At 39.9% G+C, this 11,000-nt stretch overlaps 1 protein-coding gene and 1 long non-coding RNA gene across 7 annotated transcripts in view; one reads left to right on the top strand and one right to left on the bottom strand.

Moving 5' to 3' along the window:
• Nucleotides 1-11,000, top strand: part of rapgef3 (Rap guanine nucleotide exchange factor (GEF) 3) — a 31,031-nt gene that overhangs the window by 14,892 nt on the left and 5,139 nt on the right. For 3 of the 5 annotated variants that reach the window (XM_024292525.2, XM_036212845.1, XM_024292523.2), the window contains 16 exons: nucleotides 2,319-2,496; nucleotides 2,955-3,039; nucleotides 3,241-3,301; nucleotides 3,603-3,679; nucleotides 3,758-3,904; nucleotides 3,978-4,084; nucleotides 6,746-6,834; nucleotides 6,928-7,006; nucleotides 7,117-7,267; nucleotides 7,344-7,426; nucleotides 7,515-7,545; nucleotides 7,612-7,690; nucleotides 7,798-7,935; nucleotides 9,462-9,559; nucleotides 9,655-9,780; nucleotides 10,162-10,343. In XM_024292525.2, coding sequence (XP_024148293.1) covers nucleotides 2,319-2,496; nucleotides 2,955-3,039; nucleotides 3,241-3,301; nucleotides 3,603-3,679; nucleotides 3,758-3,904; nucleotides 3,978-4,084; nucleotides 6,746-6,834; nucleotides 6,928-7,006; nucleotides 7,117-7,267; nucleotides 7,344-7,426; nucleotides 7,515-7,545; nucleotides 7,612-7,690; nucleotides 7,798-7,935; nucleotides 9,462-9,559; nucleotides 9,655-9,780; nucleotides 10,162-10,343 — 1,711 coding nt within the window. The remainder of the gene's footprint in view (nucleotides 1-2,318; nucleotides 2,497-2,954; nucleotides 3,040-3,240; nucleotides 3,302-3,602; nucleotides 3,680-3,757; nucleotides 3,905-3,977; nucleotides 4,085-6,745; nucleotides 6,835-6,927; nucleotides 7,007-7,116; nucleotides 7,268-7,343; nucleotides 7,427-7,514; nucleotides 7,546-7,611; nucleotides 7,691-7,797; nucleotides 7,936-9,461; nucleotides 9,560-9,654; nucleotides 9,781-10,161; nucleotides 10,344-11,000) is intronic. The other 2 variants (XM_036212846.1, XM_024292524.2) reach the window with 1 other exon arrangement.
• The window catches only part of LOC112158873, a 7,810-nt gene continuing 605 nt past the window's right edge, over nucleotides 3,796-11,000 (bottom strand). The window contains exons 1-3 of one of the 2 annotated variants that reach the window (XR_002921380.2): nucleotides 10,913-10,982; nucleotides 10,762-10,837; nucleotides 3,796-3,933 (exon numbers count right to left, since the gene is read on the bottom strand). This is a non-coding gene — a long non-coding RNA (uncharacterized LOC112158873). Of the gene's footprint in view, nucleotides 3,934-10,761; nucleotides 10,838-10,912; nucleotides 10,983-11,000 lie in introns of those variants that run through there. The other variant, XR_002921379.2, reaches the window with a different exon arrangement.

The following is an 11,000-nucleotide window of genomic DNA, read 5'->3' as shown; positions in this document are numbered from 1 at the left end:
TTGTATTGTATTTTCCGGACTATAATTTACCCTGGAGTATGTCACAGGAGCCAAAAAATGCATAATGAAGAAGAAAACAATCAGATATAAGTTGCTCCAGAATATAAGTCACACTTTTAAGAGTAAAGTTCAACATTTATGAACAAATTCAACAAGCCCGATGTAACGTTGCATTTGACACCGAACGCGATTCATGCGTCAAATTTGAGTCCGCTGCCTCTTTTGGCGTGCGTCAAATTTAATGCTCAATGTTTCTCCAAAAATATGTTCATAAACTAGACACTCCCATTGCATGTGGAGAAGCTATCATTTAGTCTTATCGCTACAAAATGGAGGCTTTGACTGTATTTCTAATTTAAAATACACAGAAGATACGGATGATGTTGAGGTTACGTTATTTATTTTAAAGAGCTCCACAAAAGCATCTATAATGTCTGCATTCTGGGTCAGGACAGAAGGTTTTTTTCTTATTCTTACGGCGATCGTTACCTTCTAGCCAGCAGGAGCTGCATCTAAATGACTGTTTTTAGCTGCTCTTCTGTCTGTTTGTAACCCAGTTCGATGGCTTGCTGTCCCACATTAGTCCAAGGAGAGAAAAATAAAGACATGTTCATGAGAAGAACAATCTGATTTTTAGCCTTGTTTGTTTTGGACGGCACTTCTTCTTCTGTGTTTCTGTCAGTAGCAAATACTGATACACAAACCTACAGTGCCCTCTAGTGGTTGTTAGTGGGAAACAACCTAAAGGATTGTTAGTGAGAAAATGACAAATATATGAGCCTATTTATGTCTAAAAAATCACAGATAAGTCGCTCCTGAGTATAAGTCGCACCCCTGGCCAATCTATAAAAAAACGTGTCTTATAGTCCGGAAAATACGGTAGTTGTGATAAAGAAGCAAATCACGAGCTCCATTCTAATACATCCACTTGTAGATGAATAGATGTGTGTCTTTGTTTTCCTCGGATCTAAACCGTAAGGGTGAATAGCTCCAATATTGCTCGCTATTTTTGTTGCAGCGGTAATGTTAGGTTGAGGGTGTGATGGGCTGTAAACTAGCAGGAGAGTGTAAACAGAGCTCTCAGCAATAGGGAGGGGAAATGGGGCGGGGTTCCTCTATGTCAACTGTCTCAGATGGAAATTTCTAATGACTTCCTGCCGCTCTGCAGAAACGATGTTCTAGAAAATTACAGATTTTTTTTAATTTTGGCTAAAAACAGCATCATTATAATTAAAAGACTGCTGGAAATGCTTTTACAATAAAGCAAATGATGATCAGAGCAGGACTTTAACCAAACTAAAGCTATGAAGAAAACTTTGAGATAAATACTTTCATGATTCAGAAGCTTCTACATTCATTTTTTACAACGTGAAATAACAGTTTACTGTATATACTCAAATCATTTATTAATACATTAAAATATGCCTGGATTTATCATGCATTGTAGCATCTTTACTCAAAAAACCTCACACATTTTTTTCAACATGATGTTAGGTGTCCCCCCCCAAAAAATGCCCCAATGCGTGCCAAGCCTGGGATTTGAGCTCCCAGCCAAGCAGTTGGCAGACAACTTGCTCTGCACAGCACACCATCATTCACCACCCTTTTGGTCTTTCTGGTCCGGTCCATTCACGTCTAGAGCTTTCTAAGGTTCAGCCTTAGAATTCTAATCAGATTGAAATAGGGTTTCCACTTCTTTCATGGTCCTTTTAGCATTAAAAAGCTCAAACATAGACGTTTGGGGGAGGATTTGTCTTCGTGTGAACATGGGTGGTCCTTATCCATAACCAAAAAAGCCTCACCCATCCCATTTTTAGTGTTGTTTAACCTTTTAACGAGAGAAAAAAAATCTATTTTGTGCTCTTTCATTTGGTTGAGCAGGCAGTTAAAGGCTTTAAAAAGAAAAATGGAAATAAGTTGTGTGTAATATATTCTGATTATAATGTCTTTGGTTGAAGATTAAACGCTCTCAGAAGTGATTGAGTAATTTAAATGATTTAAGTGTTTGTTGAATGAGGCTGTCTGCCTGGTAGAGACCACTCCAATCAAAACAGACTTAACCATCGTATGAAGGGAAAGCACTAACATGACATTTGAACTTATTTCCATTTATCTTGACTTTCTAAAATAAAATACCTTCTTATAAGTCAAAAATACTTTCTTAGACAAGTCAAGGTGTCTCTAAAACATTTTTTCCCTTCTCTGAACTAATATTAGGATGATTTTATTTTAACATTTTTTTCATGTCTTCTTTGAGTTGCCCTGATTTGAATCAGTCGCCCCTTCTTTTAATTTTTCTGTCATCGGGCTGTTTCCAGTGAAACACGAGTTGAACTTTCAGGACAAGGAGGCCCAGTTCTACCGCTTCCAGGACTCGGAGTTCGGCCTGAGCCACGTTCCAAATGAGAAGGAGTCCGAGGACGAGCTGCAGGAGGCTCTGTCTCTGCTGTCTCAGCTGGGCCCAGACGCTCTGCTCACCATGATTCTCCGCAAAACGTCAGAACCATATTCGATCATTTCAATCTACGCTCACTGGCCACTTTATTAGCTTGTTAGTACAGAGTTGGACCCTTTCTGTCTTCAGAACTGTCTCGGTGGTATAGAATCAACAAAGTACTGGAAACATTCCACAGAGAGTTTGGTCCACACTGACATGACAGCATCACACAGTTGCTGCAGATTTGTTCACCACATCAAGTGCTCTACTGGGTTGAGATCAGGTGGCTGCCTTTAAAATCCAGGGCATTAGTAGTTAGGGGTTAGGGAGGGATTTCGGACCCAACCCATGTCTACGTGTCTAAATGCACCGAGTCGCTGCCATTTGATTAGACATCTGTGGTGACGAACAGTTGAACAGGCGTGTCTAATAAAGTGGCCAGTGAGTGGACATGTCCAGTTTTAATCTGTGTTCAGGTTTTGTTTCTGTCTGTGACTCTCCTCCTTCTGCTGTTCAGTCCCAGTCAGAGAACGGCGGAGGACATCGAGGTCATTTATGAGGAGCTGCTTCACGTGAAGGCTGCTGCTCATCTCTCCACTTCTGTTAGTCGTGATTCACTTTTCTCCTGATTTCATGATGATAATCACAGTACTTATGATGATACCTGTACACCTTTAGGTTTTTACATTCTTTTTTGAAGGATTTGATACCATTCACCTAATTTGAACAAGTTCCTGTCATCATTTGGCTTCTAAAACACTTCTAACACCACCCTCCTGTTTGCGCCCTCATTGTGCTGGTAGGTGCGGAAGGAGCTGGCTGCAGTCCTGGTCTTCGAGTCCCATGCTAAGGCCGGAACAGTGTGTAAGTAGCACAGCTTTGCTGACGTCTCACAGTTTCAAAACTGCGAGAAACACTTTCATCGTGTGTCTGAGGCGCAGAAACATCTCTGCTCAGCACTTCTTGTTTCTTCTGATCTCATGCTTGAATGTTGTTTGAAATTTTTCACTTTGTTAAAATGTCTTTCCCTCTTTTGCCAGATCTTGAATGTTAAGGTTAATGCATGTTGCAGAGAGGTGGTCCAGAACGATAATAGTTGTGGTTGTTCTTTTTGAAAGTGGTGTGGGTGGTTAATGCTGAGCGTTTGATTTGTGCTGTGATGCAGTGTTCAGTCAGGGAGACAAAGGCACGTCCTGGTACATCATTTGGAAAGGCTCTGTCAATGTGATCACACACGGGAAGGTAACTCCATCCACGGACTGCACAGAACAGAAACACAAATCCAAGTCAAGTTCAAGCTAACGTGCTGTGTTCACACAGGGCATTGTGACTACTCTCCATGAAGGCGAGGACTTTGGGCAGCTGGCTTTGCTGAACGACGCACCTCGCGCCGCCACCATCATCTTAAGGGAGGACAACTGCCATTTCCTCCGCGTGGACAAGCAGGATTTTATCCGCATCCTCAAGGTCCGTCGCGTGCACCAGCAGAGCTACAGCTGCAGAAACATGGAAAAGCTGAGTTTTATCTTCCGTCATGCAGGATGTGGAGGCCAACACGGTGCGGCTGGAGGAGCATGGGAAGACGGTGCTGGTGTTGGAACAAAGCGCTCAGTCAGCGGGGCAAGGAAGTGCAGGAACCAACAGCAAGTGAGGCGAAATGCAGCTCAAAGTCCATTCAGTTTGTGACTAATACAGTCATAGTAGTCAAGGATGGAGAGATCTAGAAAAAGTATGGAGAGAAAATAGCATCACCCTGATTTATGTGTATTGTAATTCATACAATACATGTTGTGCATAAGTACAAAAATTACAAAAAAATACAATTTACACATGCTCAACTTAAAATTACAACTTGAAATTAACTGCACAAACAAATCCTTAAAAAGTGCGCACAAATCACTTTTTACGCACAAACAAAACCACATTTATGCACAAAATGTATTGTATGAGTTACAAATCAAGAATTATGCACGCTCAAATCAGGGTGATACTATTTTCTCTCCATAAAAGTCTCACTCGATCATCTTTTGATCTAACTTGAAATAGTTCCCAGTGGTCTTTTAATTATGATTATGGCGTTTTAGGCCAAAATTACAAGAGTTGTATCATTTTTTAGGACTTAGTTTCTGCAGTAATGTTGTGTTGGGGGTGTAAACTAGTGGGAGAGCGTGTAAACAAACAAATGATGGGAAGTGTGGGCAGGCTTACTCAACACCCTATGGGCCCATGCACAGTTCAGAGGCAAATTTCTAATGAACTCCTGCTGCTCTGCAGAAACTATGTCCTAAAAAAAATAAATCACAGTTTTTTATATTATTTTGGCTAAAAACAGCATAATCCCAATTAATAGACCACCTTTTAAAATACATCAAAAGATGATCAGAGTGGGACTTTAAAGATGTTACTGTATAGAAATACTTGGTGTATCAAATATAGGATCCATGTTATTTTATTGTGCATTTGAAGTACGCCTGGTGCAACACATTATGTTACATAAGTTTTTATTGCTTAACCCTTCTGCTCTCTTTGGGGTCCAGATGACTCCAACCACACATTACGGGATTCCTTCCATGACAAAGGTGGACAGGATTATATGTCTACCATGGACATTAGTGAAACTCAAAAAACAATGTTAAAAAAAGTTCAGTTCACTGTCTTGTGGGGTCCAGATGACCCCACTTTTAATGTAAACAAACCAAGGAGAGCAGAAGGGTTAAGTCTGTAAAAGGGAGTCTCGTTTAGGAGATGTATAAATCCAGGTTGCAGAATCCTTCAAATGTGTTTTTAAATGAAAACAGAAAATGATGAACACACAGATAACTATCATCCACCAAGACGTGATTTATGGCAAACTGTTGTAAACAGTTGACAGGAGAAACTGCGAAATGTTCACATCAAGGGGGGGGGGGGGGGTCTGCTTCTTTCTTTTCTGAGAAGGTTATCAGCCTGTACTCCCACAAACGTCATCTCAAACGTAAATTCTTAGTTTTTGCTCATTTATTTTAATATCTGTTGTATGTTTGTTTTTTTTGTCACAATTTGTACTCTTAGTGCTAAGTAACGAACCAAAACATGTTAAATCCTCAAAAAAGCTTCAGAGTTACAGCTGCTCAGAGATGTAGACACCTATAGGTTGCAAAGCAACACAAATATTTAACACGAGATGATATCAATACACATGGTAACAACACCTTTCAGGTGACGGAAATTCTTACAATTTCTACGGGTCATACTGCAGGACGGTTGGATCAGTCAAGTTTAAAACTCTGAAAATAATTCCTGTTTTTCTCCAACTCAACAGAATAAATGTACAGGTAGAGGTTTTTGTTGTAGGGGAAACAAAAGTTGTCTCAAAATGTTAATATCTTGTGGTTTTAGACACAAGAAAGACGTTTAAATCTTAAATCAAAGGAGTTGTGTAACCGTGTTAAATTTAATTTGTCAGATGTTAGATTTATTTGGTCACATTTGTGGCTCCAGGCTGCAAAAATATAAAATGTGAACCGTCTCTGAGATACAAAATAATAAATAAAAATGAACAACCCTTAGCAAAAAGTAATACACTTAAAGTTTATTTTCTTAAGGATACATGAGCATTAATAGAAGCAAGTATAATCATAGACTACAGGATGTATGTGTGAATACTGGATACTTTTTCAAACTAAATTAGGAATATTTTAAAGTTGTATTCAGACTACACACATTTGGTTCGCTTAAAGTGAACCAGAATTCGTTTCCACTCATAATCCGGAACATATTTCCAGTCTGAAAACATCCAAGTGGATCCTGATCTGGGACCAGGAACCGCTCACAGACCCATCTTTCTAGACGGTCTTGGCTTGTTTCCAATCGGACTGAACTTCAGTTCACTCTGAGATTCCTCAGTTTGAAAACGATCCACTCAGAGAGCAAAAAAACTGAACCAAAACGGCCACCGTAGTCAGTCATTAGCGGACAAATGTGGAGCAGCGATGCAACAACAACACCTTCAAATTCCTCTTTTTGTTGTGACACGCCCCCGTAACTGTTGGCCAATGAGTGAAGAGATCTTTAGTCACGTGGTTTTGTTTGCAAGCTTTGATCCGAAACAGAAATATGTGAGACTCCAGTCTGAATACAGACCAAACTAAAGGTTAAATGGGTTAAATAAATAAAAAAATAAAAGTAAACTGCTTCCCTTTTAGCATAGACGAAGCATACTTGTAGTACACTTGAATAGACTACTTTTTGCTAATTGAAGGCACAAACTTGCATATTAATGGACCTTAGACAAAACTCTTCTCTACCTTTCTGATGTGTTTCACACAGATACACAGTCATGTCGGGAACACCTGAGAAAATCTTGGAACATCTCCTGGAAACGATCAAACTGGACTCCAATGGGAACGACCCAATAGGTGATCCCTTCTGCTTTCCTGTCTTTCCTTTATTCCTAGTTTCCAGCTTTAGTCAACTTCCTGCTCACTTCAGCGTGTTCCGTCTCCCCGCAGATCCCTGCGTTATCGACTTTCTCCTCACACACAAAGTCTTCATGCCCACCAGCCAGCTGTGTCCTGCTCTACAGCACCAATATCCTTAGAGCGGTTTTGTTTTTCTGCTGACCACAGGAACATTTTTTTACGAGAAGAGTTGTTCAAAATGAGATAAGCGTTTTGTTGTTCCCTTAACCGAGAGTGCACCTATCAGGCAGAGCTCTCGGAGGGTTCAGATCAGGAGAAGGACGCCTACATTCTGGACGCCAAACAGAAGGTAGTGAAGCTCATCAGCCAGTGGGTGGCAGTGTTCGGCTGTCTGCTGAAAGAGGACCCTGTTGCTATGGACTTTTTGGAGGTGACTCATCAGACTTAGATGAATTTAACACTACGCTTTCCTAGATTTTGTTCAATGTGTGTGTTTGTGTGAACAGACGATGAAGAATGAAGTGGCAGCTGACTCCCGTCTGTCCAACATGCTGAAAGAACAATACAGAGAACGACGGCGAACAAAAGTGTAAATATTTTCTGCTTTTTTCGGCTTCATTTTTCTTTTCTCCTAAACAAACCCACAATAATTGATTCTCTTCTTTATGCAAAACCAGATTAGAGAATGGATACCAGTCACTGAGCAGGGTGAGTTTCCTCTTCTTTTGGATTTATTGTCGTTTTTCTGTCTCTGAGCGATTCTGTCGCCTTTAGCAGAACCAACACTTTGACTGGTTTTCAAACTGCGATGAGTCACTGGGGAGGATACAGCCAATCAGAGCGCAGGATAAAAGTGAGTAAAGCTTTAGCTTTAAAATAAAATCACATAGGCTGCTTCTCTGAACATTTTTGCCACATGCTGTCGCTGCTCCATAACATTTTGTTTCCTTTTTTTTTCAGTTTTGTATGAGATCTACAGACCGGACCATAAAGCTCTGACTCTGATGCTCCCAGTGGACTCCTCTGTACAGGATGTCTTGTCAGGAATAGTGGAACCTGGAGGAGGCCATGTACTTGTCAAAATGAACTCTACAGGAGGTCAGACTTTGGATTTCTATTATTTCTTTTGAATTAAATGGCAGGTCTGAGTATTAAAAATGCTAATCCTGAACAAAGCTTTAACCCCTTCATGCTGTATGTTGTAAATTCACAATGTAGCATTTAATCCAGGACTCCATTAATTTAACATGAATAAAACACTAGACAAAGTCTTAAAGTTCCACTCTGATCATCTGTTGATATATTTTTAAAGTGTTCCCAGTGGATTTTTGATTATGATTATCCAGTTTTTAGCGATAATCTAAAAAAAGTGTGTCGTTTTCTAGAACAATTGTTTTTAAAGAGTACTGATCGGTAAAGGACATTCTTCAGGGGTGAGATGGAAACTGGAGGTAGTGGAGAGCCCTCCATATTTGTGGATTCGATGTAACTTCGGTCCACAACCCCAGAGAATAAGGGGGAATACTGCACTTTGTAAAAGAACGCTCTAAAGTCCGGCCCGGTCCAGTCCGGTCTGGACTACCTCGTGGAAACAAGGCTATAGTTTCTAAAGAGCAACAGGGTTTCATAAGAAATTTGCCTCTGAGTTGTGGGTAGACCTGCTGGTGCAAAGAAGCCCCTCCCTCACTTCCTAGAGAAACTCCTCCCCCACTTTTTTTTCATCTGCTTCTGATTCACAACAATTTGGATAAAGAAATACTCAGAAATCTTAGTTTTCTTTATAAATGTCCTCCATTATCAGAAAAATGCCACCAGAGCATGTAAAAAACACAATTTTCATCGGAGTGGGTCTTTAAAATTATAAAATTAAATAGGGGTTGGTCACTAGCAAATGACGAGCTAGTCTAAGAATGTCTCATTTTCGTTTGGGTTTCCAGTAAATGTGCCTTCCCAGCCACCGTACCTCTTATTTGTTGTTAGACAAATGCACTGAGATCTGTTCTCACATAATGTTACTCCAGAAACAGCCTTTAGTGAACTGCTAAACCAGGTCAGCACAAACCTTAATGCATTAGCTTGTGCTCAGACTCTCTGAGCTGCTGTGACGCCTTCGGCGTTTGCATTATTGCAGTTCAACACCATTTTTAATTCTTTTCCCCTTAAAGATTCTACTTTTTGACTCGTCAGCTCGTGTTATGGCGTTCTGAAAGAAACATTTTCCAGTTTGGGGTGAATTAACTAATGAGAAGCTAAATGCACAAAAAGTTAAGGAGGATTTTTTTTTTGGCTTAACAAAATTACTTTAATTTGTTACATTTAAAAGTATTCGTTTTATCAAATTATTTTTTTAAGTTATGTTAACCATCAGCTAAAAATTTCCATTTCATGAAAACTAATAATTTTGAATGTAACAAATTACAGAATGTTGACTGATGTTATTTTTTCATATATTTTTCAATTCAAATGACTTGATTGCTAAGGCTCATAATCTGTCTGCTTATTATGTCAAATACTATGTTTTTAATTATTTTAACCATATTTGATTTAACAGAATTCCACTTTTGTCAGCTGAGGCTACTATGGAACTAAAACTGAATTTATTTGACTTTGATGGATTTCTACAGACAGAGCAGAGCTGAAGCTGGAGGCGTCTGCAGTCTACACCGCCCTCGGCCTCAATGAGAGACTGTTCATCTGCACGAGCAGCGAAGTGGAACATCTGGTGAGGAAAGAGTTTCCTTTAGTGCATTCGTAAATAAAAAAATGCCTTTTCTTTTTTCTTACTATCTCCTTTTACTTCACATCTCTGCACTTTAGAGGCCCCTGAAAGAGCAGCAGGGCCCAGAACAAGGGACCACTGACATCCTTGAGCAGATTGGCTCAAAAGACATGGCAGCTGAACTCACCAACTTTGACTGGGAGCTGTTCACAGCAGTGCATGAGGTACCTCTCCAGCCCTGCTCCAAGTGTCAGTGATGAAAAAAAGACAGTTTTTTTTATGTCCTAAGCAAAGATCATTGGCATTAAAGAGTGACCCACTCCTATTGAAATGGGTGTTTTAAACATGTTCTTGTGGCTTTTTGTCACTGTGGAAGACATATATGAAGCAAATTAGGATTAAAATTGAATTTCTGAGTGTTTTTATTCAAACCATTATGAATCAGGATCAGACAAAAATATGCAGTTGGAAAAAACAGCTTATTTGTTATGTAGAAAATAGAAAGATGAAAACCCTTCATTTCTTTGTTCTTTTGACGTTAATTTTTTTCTGAGTTCCGTGCGCCGATGCATCATACTTTTTAACAACCGTCCTTGTCTCTCCAGGTGGAGCTCGTGTACTACATATTTGGTCGTAATAAGTTCCCGGGCGCCATCACAGCTAACCTGGAGCGGTTCGTGCGCCACTTCAACAAGCTGCAGTACTGGGTGGTGACGGAGCTGTGCCTCTGTGAAGACCTGATGAAGCGAGCTCTGCTGCTGAAGAAGTTCATAAAGATCGCCTCAGTGTAAGATTTCTGTCAGTCATACGCTTTGGTTTTAAAGTTCATTCTTTATTTCCTGTTCTACTATTTCAGTTTGAGTTAACACATTACTAAAAGAATATCTTAACCATACAAAACCAGTATTATCTACTTAACCATAAAACCCCTATCTCATTAGCATGATCCAAACTGTCCTGAAAAACCCATTGTATACAACCTGGTTCATTTTTCTGCCCTGCAGTACATCATCATTCCACTAGGAGGCAGTAGAAGGGCGTTTTCAAAATGGCTGCTTCCATGAAATCTTAAAGGGGCCCTACCATGATTTTCTTAAGCCTTTCAGAGTGAACTATGTCCATATATATGATCATATATTACCTTTGGAACACTAAAAAACAAATTATTTATGAAATATTAGTTATGTTTGTGAGTGTTTTCATACCCGGAAGTAAAACGGCTCGATTCCTGAAGCTCCGCCTGCCGCTGCGTGTTTCTGCTGTCCGCTTCATAACGTCATCCTAGAGTTTGTGGCAGTATCTTTGTATTTCTCCCACGAAAATAGTCAAAACTTTCACAAAGATGAATGCACATACCATATATCTGTCTTTAGTAGGCCTGGCCATCCTAGACTGCTTCACAAACACATGCGGCTTCTGCATGGCTATGCAAATCGGGGGTGGG

This window comes from Oryzias melastigma, linkage group LG7 (assembly GCF_002922805.2).
Source record: "Oryzias melastigma strain HK-1 linkage group LG7, ASM292280v2, whole genome shotgun sequence".
Taxonomy (NCBI): Eukaryota; Metazoa; Chordata; class Actinopteri; order Beloniformes; family Adrianichthyidae; genus Oryzias; species Oryzias melastigma.
The sequence above is the reverse complement of the archived record's forward strand: the minus strand, read 5'-3'. Positions and strand labels throughout refer to the sequence as shown.